This window comes from Thamnophis sirtalis, unplaced genomic scaffold (genome assembly GCF_051295495.1).
Source record: "Thamnophis sirtalis isolate CommonGarterSnake01/CBP01778 unplaced genomic scaffold, rThaSir2_p1.2 scaffold_3, whole genome shotgun sequence".
NCBI classification, from domain to species: Eukaryota; Metazoa; Chordata; class Lepidosauria; order Squamata; family Natricidae; genus Thamnophis; species Thamnophis sirtalis.
Genome location: NW_028261383.1, coordinates 105,598,534 through 105,621,075, shown reverse-complemented (window position 1 = coordinate 105,621,075; position 22,542 = coordinate 105,598,534). Strand labels below are relative to the sequence as shown.

The window sequence follows — 22,542 nt, the reverse complement described above, 5'->3', positions numbered from 1 at the left end:
GGAAAATGAGAAGCAGGGGAAGGGAAATGCAATGGAGTAATCAGAAAACAAACCTAGCTGATTGGTTGGATACTGAACAGGAACAATCACTCTTCAGTGATTGATTACACATACCAGTCTTTTCTAAGTAATCAGTGAAAAATTCCAGAGATAATGAGCCCAGTCCAGTGTTGGAATTTAACAAGATATGTCAGTATTTTAATTATAATTTTGATGCACATGTGTATAAAATATTACATGGCCATAATTTTTTTTATATCTTTGGGATGGTTAAGTAGTGATAAGCTTTCAGGAAGAATGGCCAAGGTCTAGATTTCTATCGTCTGATATTTCTGGCATCTTCAGAGGTTGAGTGAGATGTTTTGTAGAGTACCACTCAGTATTTCCCAGGCAAGAAGACAGCCTTCCTCAGAAACTATGGCAAATTTATGAAAGAGTAACAGGTTCATTTTCCCCCCAATACTTAGTTTAATCTGCCCTCTGAGAACCTGCTGCTTCATTAACTCTTCAAATTAAAATTCACATTTTTGTGCATATAAAGCTACTGACATTTCCAAACTTTTACCTGCAAATTTGGCACTGGGTGCATTTGTTTAAGCCTTAATGCTTTTAAGAGGAAAAGAAGGGGAAATCAGTTGTTGTACGCTGTAACAGCTCTATTGGCTTTCTCTACGTGTGTATTTTAAAGCTTCTTAGGTTCCTAGGTATTAGCAAGTGACCTTGACTCAGGATTTCAATTTCAATTCCATGTTGTTCTGGGGAAGTTACAGAGCTGAAAGAAGTTGGAGAGAAGCCAGGATTTAAACTCAGCAGGCACTTTCCTCAGGAATAAAGTCTTCTTTCTGGGAGTACAAGGCAGAGAGGTTTTTCTTAGCAAATAAAGCAACAAAGTGGATCAAGAAAAGTAAAGTGATGACCTGGAAGTGGGATTGAGGCACCTTTATAGAACAGAAAGTGTATAAGATTTGCACATTAAGTCAGTCTTCTTTGTGGTAGAAAATGGATTTTTGAGCACAGCATCAAGTAAGGAAAAATACAGGACACCTTTGTAAGAATTGGATAGCCAACATAATTGAGTTTTGAGCACAACTATCGCACCTTCTGTTTGCCTTTCCAAATTGTGTCCTACTTTTTTCCACTAGAAATTTAATTTAGTTTGTGTGATTTGAATTTAAGGTCCAAAAGTTTCTGTACTGTGATGGAGGTTAAGATTACAATCTTCAGGCAAAGAGCTGGATGACCACTAATTTGGCACCTATGACATATTGAAAGCTCTGTTTACTGCTCTTGTTAGATGACCAAACCTTTTGAAAGCACCAATGAATATTGGTATTGGTATTGGTATTTATTTGATTTGTAAGCCGCCCTATTCCCCGAAGGGACTCAGGGTGGCTGAACAAAAACCAGGGGAAGGGGAAAAACAAATACAGAAAGTAAGACAAACAGGACAGTGATGCAACAGTTTAAAAAAGCACAGCAAGCACAGCAAATTCGAGTGGGGAGGGAACTCAACCCCAGGCTTGCTGGGACAGCCAGGCCTTAACGGCTGTCCGGAAGGCCTGAAGGGTGGCGAGGGTCCGAATCTCCACAGGGAGCTCGTTCCAAAGGGCCAGAGCAGCCACAGAGAAGGCCCTCCTCCGGGTGGTCAACAGCCGGCATTGGCCGGCAGATGGAATTCGGAGGAGGCCTAATCTGTGGGATCTAATGGGTCTATGGGAGGTAATTGGCAGGAGGTGGTCTCTCAAGTACCCAGGTCCAATACCATGAAGGGCTTTATAAGTAATAACTAGCACCTTGAAGCGTATCCGGAGACCAATAGGCAACCAGTGCAGCTCGTGGAGGATAGATGTGACGTGGGTGTACCGTGGCGCACCCACAATCGCTCGCACAGCTGCATTCTGGACCAGCTGAAGTCTCCGAACACTCTTCAAGGGCTGCCCCATGTAGAGCACATTGCAGTAGTCCAGTCTTGAGGTCACAAGGGCATGAGTGACTGTTGTAAGATCCTCCCGGTTCAGGTAGGGACGCAATTGGTGCACCAGGCGAACCTGGGCAAATGCCCCCCTGGTCACAGCCGACAAATGGTGATCTAAGATCAGCTGTGGGTCCAGGAGGACTCCCAAATTGCGAACCCTGTCTGAGGGGCGTATAATTTCACCCCCCAGCCTGAGAGATGGAATACCTTGCCAATTTGTGGGAGGAAAAAACACAAGCCACTCGGTCTTGTCAGGATTGAGAGCCAGCTTGTTAACCCCCATCCAGACCCTCACATCCTCCAGGCACTGACACATCACGTCAACTGCTTCACTGAGATGGCACGGGGCGGACAGATACAATTGAGTATCGTCCGAAATACTGGTGGTATTTTATCCCATGCCGTCGGATGATCTCTCCCATCGGCTTCATGTAAATGTTGAACAGGAGGGGGGACAGGACTGACCCCTTCGGCACCCCATAGTTAAGGGGCCTAGGGGTCGACCTCTGTCCTCCAACCAACACCGACTGTGACCTGCCCGAGAGGTAGGAGGAGAACCACCGAAAAACGGTGCCTCCCACCCCCACCTCTCGCAACCTCCGCAGAAGGATACCATGGTCGATGGTATCGAAGGCCGCTGAGAGGTCCAGGAACACCAGAACGGAGGCCTGGTCCCCATCTCTGGCTCTCCAGAGATCATCGGTCAGTGCGACCAAAGTAGTTTCCGTGCTGTAGCCAGGCCTGAAACCAGATTGGAAGGCGTCTAGATAATCGGCTTCTTCCAAGGACCACCGGAGCTGAGAGGCCACCACTTTCTCAACAACCTTCCCAACAAAGGGGAGGTTGGAGACTGGACGGTAGTTATTTAAAACGGCTGGATCCAAGGACAGTCTTTTCAGTAGGGGTCTCACCACCGCCTCCTTTAACGGGGGGGAAAGGACCCTTCCCGGAGAGACGCGGTCACTATCGCCTGGATCCAGCCCCGTGTCACCTCCCTTCTGTTCGTGACCAGCCAGGAGGGACACGGGTCCAGTACACATGTGGAGGCACTCACTGCTCCGATGGCCTTGTCCACTTCCTCAGGAGTAAGAGACTGGAAATCTATCCAACGATGTCGCTCAAGACCCTCCCCCGGTATCTCGCCTGGCTCTGCGCAATTGGAGTCCAGGTTTGCCCAAACCCGAGCCACTTTATCCGCGAGAAATTGGACGAACTCCTCAGCCTTACCTTGTAAAGGAGTGCCCGAATCCCTCCCTTTAAGGAGGGAACGGGTTATCCTAAACAAGGCGGCTGGGCGTGACTCAGCGGAAGCTATCAGAGCAGCAATATGAGTTCTTTTTGACGTCCGAATTGCCCGGAGGTAGGCTCTGATGCAGGATTTTAATAGTGCTCGGTCTGACTTGGACTTACTGGATCTCCAGCGGCGCTCTAGGCGTCTCTTTTGGTGCTTCATCTCCCGGAGTTCCTCAGTAAACCAAGGAGCCGTCCTGGATCCACTGCCTCGGATCGGCCGTAAAGGCGCAAACCGGTTAAGGGCCCCTGCCGCCACCGAGTTCCAAGCAGCGACCAGCGTCCCAACGGAATTGCGGACGAGAGTATCAGGTATAACACCAAGTGCCGTCTGAAAGCCCGTAGGATCCATAAGGCACCTGGGGTGGAACCACCTAATCGGTTCCTCTTCCCTACAGTGGGGGATCGGCCTCCGAAAGTCAAGCCTCAGTAGGCAGTGGTCCGACCATGACAGGGGCAAGATCTCAATACCTCTCAGACCAAGATCGCAATTCCACTGCTCCAAGAGGAATACGAGGTCAAGTGTGTGACCCGCCGAGTGAGTCGGATCCTGAATTATTTGGGTCAAGCCCATGGCTGTCATAGAAGCCATGAACTCCTGCGCCCCATCAGAGTGCTCGCCGAGTGAAGGCAAGTTGAAATCCCCCAGCACCATAAGCCTGGGGAACTCAACTGCCAGCTCGGCTACTGACTCGAGGAGCGAGGGGAGAGCTGCTGCAATGCTGTTGGGAGGCGGGTACGTTAGCAGCAAGCCCACTTGACCCCCAGGGTCCAACCTCACCAGCAAGGATTCACACCCGACAAGCTCCGGAGCAGGGATCCTACGAGGAACTAAAGACTCTCGGATAACCACGGCCACTCCTCCACCCCTTCCCTGGGGTCGCGGCTGGTGAAGCACCTGAAAACCCTCTGGGCACATCTTGGTGAGGGGGACTCCTCCCTCCGGGCCCAGACAGGTTTCAGTAATACATGCCAGGTCTGCCCCCTCGTCTAAAATTATGTCCTGGATGAGGGGAGCCTTGTGAACCACAGACCTGGCATTTAGCAACAGCAGCCTGAGACCAGGGCCCTGACTACTCGCGCCATCTGGCCTTGGAGTGGGACTAATAGGGCCGGAAGGAGGGATCTCTGTAACATAGCGAACCCTCCTTCCCCAGTAATGGCTTGCCCTAAAGTCCCCGCCATATCTGCCCCTCCCAGTTAAGACCGTAATGCTCCGTAATATAACTTTTAGTCCCATGTATTTCAGGTGTCAAGGTGTTTCAAATAAATTCAACTCTTACATTTTGTGGCATTTGGGAAGAATACGACAAAATGTATATCAGGCTGCTTCATATCAATGCTGTGTGTGTGTGTGTGTGTGTGTGTGTGTGTGTGTGTGAGAGAGAGAGAGAGAGAGAGAGACAGAGAGAGGGAGAGAGAGAGGGAGAGAGAGAGAGGTCAAGAAATGAATGCCTGTATGTGTATTTAAAGAGCAGAGTCTTAATGAGACAACTGTTTATACAACTGCAAAAATAGAATTGCTATGTTTGGATCTAATTAAGGATAAATAAATGCCAGAAAGAAAAAAGTTTAAAAAGCTATCTTGCATATTTATATTGTCACTGATTTGTATTACATGCATTTTGTACCCAATTATGGCACCAATCTTTGGTAACCTTAAAAAAAAAAACCTAAGGACTTACTTACAAATTTATTATGAATTTTTTTTTCCTCCACAGTGGTCTGATGAACATTGTACTCCTCAAGTCATGCAAACAGAATTTCAAAGTTCACAAACACACCGTCATCTGAAAGAACACCTATATGAGATGATAATAGAATATTTTGACAAAGGAAAGGTAATTTTAACTTCCCAATTTCTGCTGAGTAGCTTTGTGCCATGGGTTATAATCTCATTTCAACATCCAAAGCAGTAACGCCTAATATTGAGAAAGAGATGTCTGTTCAGTAAATTGCCGAGCGGTTTTGATTCTCACTCTATTACAGCATAGAAGAATGTTATTATATGCAGTCTGTGACATTATTAAAATGTTGCTATGAATCATACGATACAGAAATGATATGGCATAATGTGCTTAATGTGTTTTCGTCTTGTATATTTTATTTTGTAAGAAGAAAGGCATGCAGTGTTTCGGATTAGACCAAAATCACCAAAATAATTTAATAACTGTTTTTAGAAAATACTTATATTTCCTAAGTAGGCACTAGCAGTAGCAGTTCTGTTTGGTACCACTGTTGTATATCCATTTAATTGTGGAAGCATGGCAAAAGGACTTGTGATTTGGTCAGGCTTCATGAATGGTTGTTCTCTAGAATGTTTATAATATATTTGTGACATGAAGCCAAGTTATATTTTAAATGATTAGCCTACAATGAACAGAAGCACAAACTTTTCAGATATTACATGACAGAAAAATAATCATAACTGATTTAGAACATAGAAGGTCTCTATCTGCTCATTACTTGGATGGTTAATCTGTAGCAAATTTCACATCTGGGAACTAGATTGACGACTGAAAAAAATACCCCAGAAAACAATATTAAATCATTTCTTCTGTTGCCAAAAAACACATTGATATGTCTGTGAGATTATCAGAGATGAGCTGAACTTGAAAAAAGACTTTAAATTAACAACCTTGTACAAGTAGTCCTTGATTTACAACAGTTCATTTAGTGACAAAAGTTACAACTGCACTGACAAAAGTAAGTTATGACTGTATGTCACACCAAAACTATTGCAGCATCCCTAAGGTCAGGGATCAAAATTCAGATCCTTGGCAGCTGACTCATATTTATGACAGTTGCAGTGTCCCAGAGTCATGTGATCACCTTTTGCAACCTTCTGACAAGCAAAGTCAATAGGGAAGCCTGATTCACTTAACAACCCTGTCACTAACTTAATAACTGCAGTGATTCGTTTAACAAATATGGCAAGAAATGTTGTAAAATGGGGCAAAATTCACTTAACAGTTGTCTCACTTAGCAACAGAAATTTTGGGCTCAATTGTGGTCGTAGGTCAAGGACTACCTGTATAAAGATAATGTAAATTAGGAGATAACTTAATTCATTGAACCTTATTCAGTATTGAGAATGCAAGTATCGGGGACAGTCATATTTCAATATATTCATATAAAATATTAGACGTGTGGGTAAATTTCTTTTGTATTAAAATTGACTGTAACAGGTTGATCTACTGTAAACTATGTAGACATCTGCAAAACTGTGTAAATATCACAAAGTAGGGCTGTGCAAAATATGCAGAAGAAGCACTTCACAATGCAAACTGGTAGAAGCAAAGCATCTGGACAGAATTTAAGTTCAGGTCTTGTAAAAAGCACCATTGTTTTCATGCTTTAAGGAGAAATGCTGTCTTCTCAGCAACATGCTTTGCGTAGTCTTTTCTCAAAGTTTGTCTGGGCATATCACCTCAAAGAGGTGTGGATGAAATAAATTGGGGTTTTTCAATTGTTCTTTCAGGAACCTAATATTGTTGCCAAAATAAATCACAAGGCTTTAAATGTATTCACTCAATGTAGATGTTACACAAATATTATTCTCCCGGAGTTCTAATGTAATATTTCAAAGCATATAACACAATGAATAAAGATTGCTCCAAGAGAGATATGGGCAAACATTTAATTTGATAAATAAAAAATTCAATAAGTTTCTCTAAAGCTATGCAATTATATATCTAAATTTCCTGTTACATTGCAGATGTGGGAAGAAGCAATAGGCTTGTGCAAAGAACTAGCAGAACAATATGAAATGGAAGTTTTTGATTATGAACTTCTAAGCCAAAACTTGGTAAGAATGGAATTCTACAAAAATGTTATGAATTTTCAGTTGTCTCTAGTTTCAAATTTATTTCACAAATCTTTCTGCAATTCAGGTCTAGATTTTTTAATAAGTAGATACAGTCTGATCAAAACAAGTTTTTGTTAAGGCTAGAAACCAGGAACCTGTGAATTCTAGTGTCTTTGACATAAAACCAGCTGGATCACCTTGGGTCTGTCATGTCTCTCAGGCTTTGGAAAGAGGAAATGGCAAATTTCTTCTGAAATTTTGCCAAGAAAACTGCAGGGACGGTTCCAGTCAATCACGAGAAGTCAATGCTGGCTCACAGCACATATCTATATATCCAGTTTATTTTTACTTCAGACAAATGAATAAATAATTTTAAAACACTGAAGATAATCAAATCCAGACCAATAAAATAGATATTTGCCTTCCTTGCCTTGACAAAAAAAATGAAGCATGTTCTGTAAGTTATGGTATTGTACATTATAGCTCTGATATAGCTAAGAATTCAGTATACAGTTGACAGGCTTAATGTCTCCGGAAGATCTGATTTCCCACACTGTAAAGGACTGTAGGGGAAATAAACTGAAACTACATTCAGGCAAGATAAACTTACTGATTCCAGGGGCCAAATGTCAGAGGATAGTCTGGAATGAGCGTTTACTCCTCTTTAAGGAAGAAACTTGCAGTCTGGATATCATCTATTGTAGATAGCCTCATAGCATCAGTGAAATCACTTATAATCAGTGTCAGCTGATAACTGAGGTGCATGCCTACTTGCTGTTTGAGACTTATGCTCGAGTAATTTAAAAGCTAGATTACTGCAATCGTTCATGGAATAACCTAGAAGACAGTCCAAAAATTGCAGCTGGCCCAGCTGTAATTGCTTTCCAACCCAATTCAAGATATTCACAATGATGTATGAAGCCTTTGAAACCATGGGCCCAAGATACTTACAGCATTACCACTCTCATCTCATATTCTTATATCATAAATAGGATTATATCTTTGGAGGTTAGAAGCTCAAAGCATACTTATTTTCCAAGATTAATTTTATTATTGTTTTTGTATTTTTTTTTACATAATTCTGTAAGTTGCCAGGAATTACTAAGGGAGTTGATTTTCTAAACACAATAAAATGTCCAAAACTAGCACCATTGAATTGAATTGGGAATTGTTTCATAATGAGTTGAACTTAGTGCTATGCTTTTCAGAAGAACAAGGAATGTTAATTCTATAAACTCCTTTATCGTTCTGAAACATAAATGTAAATAAAAATGATTTCATCTCATGAAATAAAAATCAATGCATTTCATTTTAAATTAAAGTTGCTATTCGTTTTGTAGACATAAAGTAGACTTTAGACTTTGCACATTATACTGGGTTTTAAATTCATTGCTGTTTACAAAATACAACATTGCCTCTATGTCCTAGATGGGCAGTTTAAACAATCATTTCCTATGTTTAGCTTTACATCAAGCTATAGAATTTAATATTGCAATTTAAAATTGGCTAAAGCATCATCACTTCGTATAAAATTCAAACCATAAACTCTGCCGAGTAGGTCTTGAATTGTCTACACAATAAATGTACTTTCCACTTTAGTTATTTTAACCTGACTGTAGTACCTTATCATCTCATTTGTAGCTCTAGTCCAATGACACTACATCATTGCAAATGATATAATTTAAGATTTAATTGATATTTGAGATGACTCACAATTATCTGTTAAACTGAAATGTTGCTGCAGTAATTAATTTACAAATGCTTATGAAAATGGGAAAAATCAGAATTGCACGTTTTAATTATGGGAAGGTAATGAATGAAAGCAAACATGTCCAAGGATAATCTTCCAGGATCCAATCTGGGAGGGTCAGTGGGACCAGAGATTCAATCTTCCAAGCTTTCGGACTCATGCTGGAGTCCATCCTCAAGGAATTTCTCTCTCACATACATTTTGGAGAGAGAGAAATTTCCTGTGGATGGGTTCCAGCATGAGTCATACATCTTGGAAAATTAAACCTCTGGTCTCAGTTCCTGACCCATATTGGATCCCATGGAAAAATAACCCTAGTGTCTGAGGAATTGGTTGTAATATGATCCCAGGAAGACCTATCATATCTCTTTTTCCTTTCAGATTCAGCAAGCCAAATTTTATGAAAACATCATGAAAATTCTGAGGCCTAAACCAGATTATTTTGCTGTTGGATATTATGGCCAAGGGTTCCCCACATTCCTAAGGGTAAATTACATACTCTGTGTACTTTTGTCTTTAGCAAATTTCAAATTTTAGCACCCTTATAGAATACCAATATTCTATTTGTGGAAATAGAGTTATTCACAAATGGGGGCATTTTTCTTCATGAGGTTCTGCCAGAAAGAGTTTCTGTCTTGCAGTTACCTAAAATGCCATTCGTAACAATATTGAGTGTCACATTTTCAGAAAGGAATTTTATTTATTGTGGATTTTTTCCCCTGTTGCTTTCAAGGTTAGAAGAAGGTTTATAGTGAGGGTAATGGAGTGATGAAGGAGCGTTTAGGATTCTTACAAGACAGTCATAATTAAAGGATGGTTTATAGTTGAAGAGAATTTAATGAACAATAAAACCAACAATACGAATAGCCAAGACAATGAAGCAGGAAATCTAATGAATTTTATATCTGATGTATATTCATTCTAATTGGCAGCTCACAGGTGAAATTCCATATGAAAGGCTCTCACATTTATACCTTGACAATTCTCGGAAGTATTCTTATTGTAGGTAATTTTACAATCTGGTACAAATAATCTTAATACTGTGATTTTCCTTTCTTTATCTCCAATATACGTTTGAAGGCACAATAAGAAGCAAAGAATTCTAGAATCAATTTCCCTATAGAGATGCCTTCTAGCAATCAACCAGAGTCAAGAAAATGTATAGAGGGACTAATGGCAATTTTAGCACATTTTGGTTTTGTTGTTATTTTATAAAACATCTTCCACTCTTTTTCTCCTCAGGGAGGGACCTAACAGACAATTTAGTAGGTTATTATGGTCTTGATGTATGGAATTTCATAGTTAGTCCACTTTTCCAGCTTTTAAGAAGAATAGGATAAAAAATGTTGCGATGTTTAACAATGATTTATTTTCCATAGCAAGTTCACAACCAGTATTTATCCTTTTTTTAAAAACAGAATAAAATGTTCATTTATCGAGGCAAGGAATATGAACGGAGAGAAGACTTTCAAGCACAACTGATGAGCCATTTTCCAAATGCTGAAAAAATGAATACTACTGCACCCCCTGATGAGAAACTGAGGAATGCTGCTGTTCAACGTATCCTTAGAAGTAACGGGTTTTATTAAATAAGCAAAAGCAATTTGAAGTCAAAAGTCATTATTCAAAGTTTATGTAAATATGGGAAATCCCTGTGATTTAACCCATTTCACTTGTTTCCCTTTTAAATGTGTAAACTGTTTTGCAAAATGAATGGGAACAAACACATAATTCTATTTCACAAGTGTGTCAAGAAACACGGCTTTGTTACACGCTCAGTAATCAGAAATTAACCTCTATGAAATATAGAACCTTCTACTTTGTTTATAAGACCTTCTAAATGTGTTTTACTCTGGAACATACCAGTAAAAAGGCTATATTAGCATTCTTGCTTTTTATAGTGATATAGGTAGCCCCCCGACTTTTGACCACAATTGAGCCCCAAATTTCTGTTGTTAAGTGAGAAATATGTTAATTTTGCTCCATTTTACAACCTTTCTTGTCACAATGGTTAAGTGAATCACCGCAGTCGTTAAATTAGTAACCAGGTTGTTAAGTGAATCTGGCTTCCCCATTGAATTTGCTTGTTGGGAGGTCTCAAAAAGTGATCATATGACCATGGGATATTGCAACCATCATAAATATGACCAGTTGCCAAGCATCTGAATTTTAATTATGTGACTATGGGAACATTACAACGGTCGTGGGAAAAACAGTCATAAGTCACTTTTTTTCAGCCCCAGTCATTAAACAAACTGTTGTAAATCAAGGATCACCTGTAGAGTTCTCCTTTTCAAGTGGACACTATGGCACACATGCTACCTGGTTTTTTTCATCAGTTCTTTACCTATTAAAATATTTAAGTTTGCCAACACTATAAATGTAATGCTTTCATAATATCCTAAAGAAAGTTGTGGATATCTGTATCCTGTATCATGATAGAGAAGTAATAATAAGTAGTGAAATACATATTTAATCAATTTTCCCAAGAAATCAAAACTTCAAAGAAATGCATTACTCCTACAATAACCACCAGATATGTAAAAGGCCTCTAGTTAAATCCTAAAATCACCAAGGCCCTCTGACTAAACTTTAAATCATTAAATAGCCAACTCCTCAGAGTCCGGTTTGATCATACTGGCAGCTTTTATCCCTGAATTCACAGATAAGCCTTTGTGTATCAAATATCTTTCTGGTCTATTTTTAAGCAGCACTATATAAGGGTGATACTTCAAGTATTATCTACAAGACTAATTGATGTTTTTTCTCCCTTTATGTTATAATGTTCAAGTTCACCTAAATATACTCTTGAATGTTCAGCAGATACAGAAAAAACTGCCACCAAAGTCTGATTTATACTGCTCAGTTTTTTTATTAGAAACACCAGATGTTGAATATGATTTTAAGTTTAAAACAATAGAAATCAATAAAAATATTATTCTGTTTCTCTGAAAAGAGCAACATATCATTTTAGCATGTACATTAAAACATATAGTGTGCAATTTGAAGCAGTAAATTCCCTTTCTCCTTTTTACATGCAGATACAGAATATTGTCTAAATGCAAATGTTAACAAACACACTCTGTCTCTGAATGTACATTCTGCTTCAGGAGGAAAATCCACATCAGCAACATATCATCAAATTATTCATCATCATGTATTTTGGCTTACCAGACAAGCTCAATTCAGGTAGTCCTCAACTTACATTCATTCAGTGACCATTTAAAGTTACGGCATTGAAAAAAATGACCTCTTTTTCACATTTATGACTACGGCAGCTGTGGTCATGTGATCAAATTTCAGATGTTTGGCAGCAGGTTTATATTTATGACAGTTGCGGTATCCTTGGGTCATGTGATCACCTTGTGCAACCTTCTGACAAGCAAAGTCAGCAACAAAGGGAGATTCCCTTAACAACCATGTTACTAAGTTAACAACTTCAGAGATTCACTTAACAACTATGGCAAGAGAAATCGTAAAAGGAGGCAAAACTCACTTAACTTGCTTAGTAACATAAATATTTGGTTCAATTGTGGCCGTAAGTTGAGAACTACCTGTATTAATTTTAGAATGCAGTGTCTACAAGATTAAGTTGCTAAGCCCTGGAAACTTTGGCCCAAAGTTTGGCTTTAGAACAGAGCATTTCTGCATTGCAATATACCATTGATAATCCAGAAAAGATAATTAACAGGAAAACCTGTTTTCTTAGGGTTTCCATTACTTAATTTGGGTCTCACATTTCTCAGTTTCCTCGTAAATGAATCATGGAAAGATACAGTTGATAGTTAGATAGAGACTGGCAGTGTGTAAGTCTACTGAAGATACTAAGTGGCGTTGGATTAATTTTGAGTCTCTGAGCTAAATGCTTGTCAGTTCTCTTATTGAAATTCAATAAGGCAGAAGGCATTTATTCATAACTCCCCTACAGTAATTATACATGATTATAGATCAGGTAGCAATGCTGGAGAAATGTCATAACTTTCTAAGAGATGTGAAAATGGTATGATGGTTCTGCTCTTGTTGTATATCCTCATTGCTTGAAAACATGGTTTATTCTGTTTTCAGTCTTGAGTACAGAATAAATAATAATAGTGCAGTGTTATCTATGAGTTATTGGTGGGAATGTTTACCTGATGGGCAATTCAATCAAGGTCTTCTTCATTTAGACGCATCTAAGCAGCTATTGAGAGCTCAATAAGACAAGCAGTACCATCACAGGCAGTGATTCCTGCTTTATGTACTTTTGTACTTCCTCTGAAAAGCTGCTTTTCATCTCCCACATCATAAAGGAAGGCTTCTGAAGGAATGATAAAGGGTTATTGCTTCAAAACATAAACAGGACATCTATAGATGAATCCTTTACACCGAAAACACTGCCCTCTTCTAAGGTTACATTCAACACTTCAGGGTGAATAAGACAACTGCAAATTTCTTTTCTCTATCACAACATAAACAGCTCTTGCTAATAATATATTCCTGCTCACGTCCATCTCACAGAAATATAGTATACAAACTCTACAGTGTCAGTTGAAGTCTTTGCACCATATAATTTCAGTCTGCTTCTCTGTAAATCTGCAATAGTGCTTTTGAAGAATAAGATGCCTTAAAGCAGCAGCATAAGTTTAATCACTCAGATACCACCATGGGAGGACTGTGCCCCAGGTAAAAGCCAACTTTAAGCTCTTGTGATCTCATAATAAGAGCTGAGCTTATGTATTTCCAGCTTTATTGTAATAGATTTGAAATCACACAAATCACCTTTCTTTTTGGCTACTCTGCAGTTTTGGAGGGTAGGTATATGGATAGGACAAATTTCTGTTAGCAAGAACACTTCCTAGTTCATGGAGGATTCACATGTATAACATCTTGCAAAGATGCTGTTATTTCAAAGCTCCTTAAAAATGTAACGAAGGATTAGTGCTTGGTTGGTTCTGCAGCTTCCTCTTTATAGCTCCTAAGTTCTTTTAGACATTGCTAGATACCATGCTCAAAACACGAAACAAAATCTGAATGGAATGGCATTATTCAAAAGCAGAGTTTTGCACTTTCCGGTTGATCAGCTAGATATATTATTGATGGGCTTGCTATAAGTTGCTGTGAATGTCAGTGATTGATGGTAGTGGATTGTGTGTCCACTTCAAATTACTCTTAAGGAATTGGACTGCATACCTTGGTTGGTAAACAGTCCAACCAAAGAACTACAACAACGACTCCCACCAACACTGACAGGACAAGCAGGACTAGAATGTAAAATAAGAACAAACCCTGCACTCTACTAGCACTGATGATGCTACAGCACAGCACAGAACAGAAGAGCACAGAACAGAATAGAATTCTTTATTGGCCAAGTGTGATTGGACATACAGGAATTTGTCTTCAGTACATAAGCTCTCAGTGTACTTAAAAGATAAATGCAATCATCATGAATCATAATTTGGATAATTAAACATCTGCAAGATAACAACCAAGCTCGAGAATGCCAAGGAGCCCTTTTTTCAAACCTGAACTACAAATATTTTCCTCTATCGATAATGTATTATTTATTTGGAACATGGATTTAATGTACGTTCAATTCATTGTACACTTACTTTTTAAGCCAAATCATGAATTTTACTAATATAATTATGTACTAATTTTATACAAGACTCTTCTTGAACAATTGTGAAGACTTTTTTTGTTTCCAGATGACTGTTTGTGTCCACTAATGGTATAATGTCCTTAGCTCTTATGATTTTAGATATACAATGCTTCACTGTGCAACCAGTTTTGGAGGAACAACTTCGATTCAAAAATAAGCCGGTGCCTGATCAAGTAATCAAGTAAGTCCTTACTGTCTTATCGATCATGTAAAAATTTCTATAACACAAGTTATCACAAGTCATAGGTAGCTTTCATAAAAGTTGGAAATTTAATTTGCATTATGTAATTCAAATCAAGCCCATCCTCCCTCTGGAATAACATACCTTCCAAGGTCAGGTTGATCTTACTTTACTGGCCTTTTCTGAAGATGCTGAAGACATGGATGTGCTCCAGAGCACAAAGGTCAGGAGGTTAGATGGCCTCTTATTGTTACTGTTGAGTATTTATTGGATATGTTCTCCGATATTATTGTAGGTTTTTATGTGTTCGTTGATACTTTTTAAATTGTTTTTAACGTATTAGAATACCAGAGTTGAATTTATAAGATGGGTGGCCATGTCAATCAAGTAAGTTAATAAATAAATTGGATTAGAATGATCAGATATGGGAAAACATTCTCCAGACTTGGAAATACAAATAAGATTTGTCATAGCAGTCTGCAACTCTACATGGGAAAAAGCCACATCAACCAAATAAAACTGTGACAAGGTTTCCTCTATATAAAATTTCACAGTCTCCAGATTAAAAAAAGGTATCTACTGGGTACAATCACTTACATTCTGTTTGCCATGCACATATTAAATTAGCAGGCAAGTAATGGAACAGGCTGACAGTCTTAATGAGTTAAAATATAACTTTGATGATGTTCTCAAGAATAAATTATCAAACCTGGAGGTTTCATTATGGGAACAAATGAGAGGTCTTGGAGTCTATCCACCTTGAGGGGGAAAAATTGTTTGTTGGTAGATGTTAGTCAATATTACATTGATCTATTTTATTGCAATGAGAATACTCCCTTTCTCTGGTACAGCTACAAGGACATAGGGCATTTTAACTTTCATTATTTTCTTAATCAAAGCTTAACAGATTTTATTTTACTAGGGGATGAACTGAAAGCATCTTCTTCTTTCTGCCTGCTAACATTTCCAAATAAAATGGTGTCTAAAAGACAGGATAACTGTATGTGATGAATAGAGGAGAAAGTGAGAGAAATAAGAAGGGATGATACCCTTTGACAATACTGAGGCCTCTGTGTCATGGCTTTGTTATGTAGTTCAAATATTTTATTTGGGGGCTTAATTCTTAAAAGATAAGAAATGTATTTTTTATGTACACTTAGAGCATATGCACCAAAGACAAATTCCTTGTGTGTCCAATTACACTTGGCCAATAAAGAATTCTGTTCTGTTCTATCCTGTTCTATTCTATTCTAGTTTAGTCTAGTCTAGTCTAGTCTAGTCTAGTCTAGTCTAGTCTAGTCTAGTCTATGTAAAATGGAGCAAATTTGGTCTAGTGGGAAGGCACCATGCTAGAAACCAAGAGACTGTGAATTTTAGTTTTGCCTTAGGCATAAAAGCCATTTGGGTGACTTTGGGCCACTCACTCTCTCTCAGCCCAACTCACTTCACAGAGTTGCATTTCTTGGGAAAATAGAAGGAGGAAGGAATATTAAGTATGTTTGCTGCCTTGAGTTATTTATAAAAATAATAAAGATGGGATTAAAAAATCTTTTTTTTTTGAAAGATAAAGATTTACTCAAGTTGAGCTTGATTCCTAGTCCGTTTACTTTTCTTTGACAAATAGCAATAGTACTTACTTACATACCTCTCCACAGTTCTTTACAGCACTCTCAGAGTGGCTTACAGAGTCAGTATATTACCTCCAACAATGTGGGTCCTCTTTTACCAACCTTAAGCTGGTCAGGATCAAACTTATGGCAGTGGACAGAGTCAGTCTCCATTACTGCATTCCAACCACTGCACCACCATGGCTCCTAACTAAACAGAAGTGATTTGCTCTTGTATCTTTTTATGATTTTATTTTATTTCCCAAAGTAGCTCAGATTTGCTGGCTTTCCTGGTGTTCTCTCATTTAAATGATAAACCATGCCTAACCTCTACTTGGCTCTTTCAAGATCAGCCATGGTTGGTATATCCTGTCACTTGTTGTAATTTGTAGGAAATTACAGTTGTTCTTAACAACAACATGTTTTGATTACAATCAGCTCTGATTTAAAGTTTGCTTCAAATAGAAGTTTAGATACTGGACAATCAATAAGTGACATCTTTAGTTCACCCAAGTTTTCTTTTTAATATTCTTCATCTGTAAGGAACTTTTAAAATTGGCAGCATAAAGCATTTTCCCACCTGCATCTGAAAGCTAATGAAAAGGCTCTTCTACCATGAGATGCACAAATTACCGGCCTAATAGAGGGCACCTTGAAAGCACACACTGTTCATATCTTTGTAACTGTCCTTCCATCTGTAATGTCATTACTTAAATTTATTTTTTCTCTCCATCATTAAGGAAAAACCTGTTGGTGTACCACCAATCTAACTAATGTTGCCAAATGTAGCTGATTGAAGGAAATGATAATTCAAATGTAATGCAATAGCTGTCATGTATTAGACCAAACCCTTTCAATTTAAGTTTCCACCGTCATTTGTGTGAAAATGAGAAGGTGGCAAGCCTGCCACGACATTAACTGTAGAGAAGCACTTGTTAACAATAAAGCCAGTAGGATTGAGGGATCTTTTTTCCCCCCTTCTTTGGAATAGTTCCAACCTTTTCTTTCCTTTTTGACACACTGTTGTCACTATATCATTTGGGTTCTTGTCTATTTTCTTCTTGCCATGTTATCTTGAAAAGTCATTGACCCACTCATTTCTGTCTTCTGCTACATCAAGTCTATTGCCTTCTGCAATGTCTTAAAGAGAGTTTCTTTTCTGTTGATTAGGCAATCAAGGTCAAAAGTCAATACATATCAAGACATCAAATTTAGATAAAAAAATACCCAGTATGAAAAGAATAAAGTTATATCCTTATTTCAAATATGTATGTGTGTGCATACGTATATCTGTATGTGTGTGTTTGCTTCTGTGTACGAATAGGTCAGTGTATGTACAGCTACACCCAAACAGTCTTTTCACTCCTTAATTTTTGTTCTTTAAATCATGTTGAGTATGTCATTGCATTATTACATCGTATTATACATACCCCCAATTGGACGGATGTGGGACATGCATGGGAGCTTCTAGATTAAAAATCCTGACATTATTTTCCATTAGAGTCTTTTCCAAGAATCTATTTCTTATTCTTCACAAACTACAGGCATTTTATGGCTTCATGCTTTTTTGAATCTATAGATTGCTGTACTGTAAATGGAGTTGTCACAATAACAGGTGATCTTATTAGGGCTGCAAAGTAGTTGAAATATTACACGTATTAGCAGGGAAAATATCATCTGCTTCAGGTCATTTATAGCTTTCTGTAAAACAAAGTGTTTTATGTGAGCCTATATAAAGTGAAAAGGGTGAATGTTGATAAATTAGCCACAGTAAGAAGCAGCGTCTGTAGAATTAGACTTCTATAGATTGTGATTTAGAATGCTCAGATGGGGCTCCATGTTTTTTTGACCTTTGCAAACAATGGCAGCTGCCATTGATTTTCATTAAATACCTGGATAACTATTATCCTTTATTTTTCCCATTTTAAAACTGTTAAGTCTTAAAAACAATAGCTTGATCATGCATTTGAGATAACAGGACCAATGTGCTCATTGTTCCTATTTGCTGTAAGTCTGGAAGCAATTTTCTATGTTCTGCATGTAATAGAAATATGAGATGGTAACAAAGATTAGACACATGCTCTGCAGGGAAATAGTTTCAGAGAAGTTTCATTTCTCTTTTATACTTTACTGTTCTGACCCCCCCCCCCTCCGTCCAGTGAGTCACGCCGGCAGAAGCTTACTGTTAGCCACGCTTTATTCACAGTAATAACTCACAGACAAGACGTTGGCAGCAACCCAGACTCCCACAGATAAGAGATACACACAAGAGCTTGTCCAGCTTAGTATAATGGTTGTGTCCCGCAAAAGGTCTCCTCCCAAAGTCTCTTCTTATATACTCTCTTGGGAGGAGCCAAATCACAAACACCTGGGCCTGATTATCTCCTGAGTCTGTCTCCATAATTGCTGCCTTCGCTTCTCCACCTTCCTCTGCCTGGCATCAGGGACAAACTCCCTTCGACCATCACCACTGCTCCAGTGCCTGACGTCAGGGACAGACTCCCTTCGATCTTCACCACTGCTCCATGCCTCAGGCGCCTCCTGGTGGCCAACCAGCCTTTCTGGTCCCTGCTCAGAGTCTGAACCTTGCCCAGGGTCCTCCACATCTTCCAGAGCCGACTCATAGGGTCCCTCACTATCGGAGTCTGTCGGCAGTCCAACGGCTCCTGCTGGGCCACAACACTTTACTATGCTATCTCTTTCTGGCCAACCAGTTTTTACATACAAGTAGTTTTCACTTAGTGAACACAACTGAGATGGACAACTGGGCCATTTCACTTACCAAGAAAGTTGCTAAGTGACACTGTGACTGCTTATGATCTTTCTTTCTTTTTTTACAACCCTATGAAAATTGTAATTGGAAGGATTGCTCACAAAATTACTTGTTTCATCACTGCTATAAGTGGCTAAACAGGGTGGTTGTTAAACAAGGACTACCTAGGAAGAGGGGGCACATACTTTTTACACATAGGTTTACTATTTTTTGGTGATATAATGAGGGAATTTGGGGAGAAAATACATATAATTGGAAGAGGAGAACATATTAGCCCTGAATGAAAATACATAAAATAATTTTCCTAGAAAATGAATATAAAGTGAACATAATGTAATTGGATGTTAAACTGACATCAAAGAAATAAAAATAAGTACCACAGAAGTGGGAAGCATGAAAAAGGATATTTATTGGAAAAATGACACAAAAGAGGTGTAACATCATATAAGACAGGGGTGTAAAACTGGATTTCTTTGAGGGCCAGATCAGCATTGTAGTTCTCCTCCATGGGCCGTGGGAAGGGAGAGATGGGACAGACAGGATGCTGCAGGAGGCCATCCAGGCCAAAAATGGGGCATGGGGGGGCACTCCATTTTGGTTGCCAGAAACACCATGGGCCGTTCCTTTGCTATTTCCAGGTTGGTCCTGCAGGTCAGATTTAAGCACTCTGTGGGCCTTGAGTTTGACACCCCTGATATAAGTGAATAGTTATAGTTATAGTTATAGTTGAGTTTATTTATAGGCCGCCCTTTTCCCTGAGGGGACTCAGGGCGGCTAACAACTTGTATGGGAGGGGAAGACATACAATAACATAAAAAACACAACATATAATTAAAATCAAGCAACATTCATACAACATTCGGGTGGGGGCGGATTATGGTCTTTACCCCCAGGCCTGGTGATGATGATGAAGAATGAGAGTAAAGTATGCATACTGAACAGAAGAGAAAATTGCAATGAGAATCAGGAATGTTTTCCTTAAGTGGAACCTTTCTTTTCTTCATTTTGCACACACAATGATTATTATTTTTTATATTACCAAAGGCAACTACATGTGCACTACTCTCACATTAACTAAATTTTGGCTAGCATTATATGCGACAAGGTGTATTAATTTATAATTTGCAGTTAATCAAATTGATTGGGATCTATCTGTAGTCACAATCAAATCAAACCCTATACAGGGGTGGGATTCAGCCGGTTCAGGTAAACTGGTAGCTCTGACCATCAACTGAGAGCAAACCGGTTCGCTCCCACGATCAGGTAGGCCTGTCCGCTCCTGTGCTATACTCACCTATATTCCCTTTTCTGAAGTCCAGCTGAAAGGTGTGGCAGAGCAGATTGCCACGCCTCACCTGTTTTATTCAGCAGGGCTGCAGTAGAAGGTAAGTTTTCACATGCACTGCACATGTGCTCAGCAAACCGGCTGTTATCCCACCACTTGTCCCACTGCCAAGTGTTCATAATCAACCTGTGAAAGTCAAAGATTCATTACATTATAGCTTGAAAAATATGAAAGATTATACTTATAGATTGGGTATGTTTCTCCATTTCTTGTTTATCTGTGGAACATAGAAATGTGCTGAACATGATCAAAACTAGCACCATCTCCAGATACCTATACAGGTTTCTGGTATACCACTACATTGTGATAATTTTTTTAGACTATTACATACCAAGGCTCACTTTCCAATCAGGTTTAGACATACTTACAAGATATAATGTAGTGCTTTGAGTGCAATGTAGATATTTGAATTAAAAGCGGATATGGTATGTTTAAATTACCTAAATAAAGTTAAGTTGAATTTTTGTATGGAAGTTTATGGAGAAAAAAGGTTTGTAATCTCTCTCTCTCTCTCTCTCTCTCTCTCTCTCTCTCTCTCTCTCTCTCTCTCTCTCTCTCTCTCTCTCTCTGTCTCTGTCTCTGTCTCTGTCTCTGTCTCTCAGTTTTTATAAGTCTAACTATGTGCAAAGATTCCACTATTCAAGACCAACCAGGAAAGGATCAGTTGACCCTGAAAATGAATTTGCTGTAAGTATCTTTTTATGTTTTGAACACAGCCATGTTATCTATCATTCAGCTGTGACACATGGCATTGCTCAGGCGATAATACATACTTTATTAGTAGGCAGAAAAGGTACAAAATGTCACAGAAGCATCATTGGACTGGACAAGGAGGTTGTAAAATTACTCTGAGTTTCAGCTGCTATCAACAGAATGATTTCTGTCAGGGCTGGCTCTCAGGAATTTCAGGGATGCCATATATTTGGGATACAGTTACATAATAAGTAACTGGTCACAAATGATATGTTGGTTATCAAACAACATTTTTTAAAACATTTCAGATCATCCTAGTTTAAATCAAGTTATTGGTGTTCTTTGCCATTCCATTTCCTCAGTATTTGAGTCTTGTCTCTTCTCTTCCACTGGGTTTTAGGGTTTATTGGGTGGTTGAGGAGCACAGTATTGCAGAATGTATTAAAGTATTCCAGTTTGTAAGTGAAATGATGAAATCATCTCTCTCCCCCTTTCTCTCTCTTAAATAATATTGATGCCAGGAAAATATTTCTCTGTCATTTAAATTATATTTCCAGTAAGCTCTTAACTTTCTAACAATATGATTTAACTGTTGTAATATTTCTTCTCTGGGTCTTTTAATAGTCTATGTGGATTGAGAGAACATCTTTTACTACAGCTTATAAACTCCCTGGAATCTTGCGTTGGTTTGAGGTTGTCTCCATGTCACAGGTGTGTATGAGAATTCTGATAAGTATTACACATGGTTTAACCTTCAGAAATAGAAAGAAAGAGCTGATGGTATTTTATGAGAAAAACAAAACAAAGTATTATGTTATCAGGGAATCTATTTTCTCACAAAGCAACTTGGTTCTATATGCATTTGATTTTTTGAGATTGGGGGTCACATTTCATAATGAATGAAAGATTCTCTCAGATTCCAATGCAACCAAGCTAAGCCATAACAGCAATAGCAATAAGACTTATATACTGTTTCACAGTGCTTTACAGCTCTCTCTAAGCGGTTTACAGAGTCAGCCTATTAACCCCAACAATCTGAGTCCTCATTTTACCCATCTCAGAAGGATGGAAGGCTGAGTCAACCTTGAGCCGGTGAGACCCAAACTGCCAAACTGCTGGCAGCTGTCAGTCAGCAGAAGTAGCCTGCAATACTGCATTCTAATCAGGGGTGGGCTTCAAAAATTTGAGCAATGGGGAGAGGGGGAGGGGGAGGGAGGGATATACATTAGGCTAGACATGATGTGTTAGATCTCAATGCAATGTGACTTTACATGTATACTGTTTTTCTCTAATTTTTCTTTAAAAATAGGATAAGCCAAATACATTAACATATAGTGGAAACACACCGAGGGGAGGAGGAGTAGGAAAGAAGAAAGATGGGTAGAGAGGGATGGGAGAGAGGGTGCGGGGGGGGAAGGTGAAAGGGAAGGGGGGAGCTGATCTGGAGAGAGGAGTGGTAGAGGGCGAGGGGAAGTAGGGTAG

At 39.0% G+C, this 22,542-nt stretch overlaps 1 protein-coding gene across 1 annotated transcript in view; it reads left to right on the top strand.

Annotated features, from left to right (window-relative positions):
• The window catches only part of DOCK2 (dedicator of cytokinesis 2), a 293,899-nt gene that overhangs the window by 248,166 nt on the left and 23,191 nt on the right, over positions 1 to 22,542 (top strand). The window contains exons 38-44 of the mRNA XM_087709665.1: positions 4,987 to 5,106; positions 6,984 to 7,073; positions 9,205 to 9,309; positions 10,242 to 10,383; positions 14,561 to 14,642; positions 20,970 to 21,054; positions 21,685 to 21,771. Of these exons, the coding sequence (XP_087565791.1) occupies positions 4,987 to 5,106; positions 6,984 to 7,073; positions 9,205 to 9,309; positions 10,242 to 10,383; positions 14,561 to 14,642; positions 20,970 to 21,054; positions 21,685 to 21,771 (711 nt within the window). The remainder of the gene's footprint in view (positions 1 to 4,986; positions 5,107 to 6,983; positions 7,074 to 9,204; positions 9,310 to 10,241; positions 10,384 to 14,560; positions 14,643 to 20,969; positions 21,055 to 21,684; positions 21,772 to 22,542) is intronic.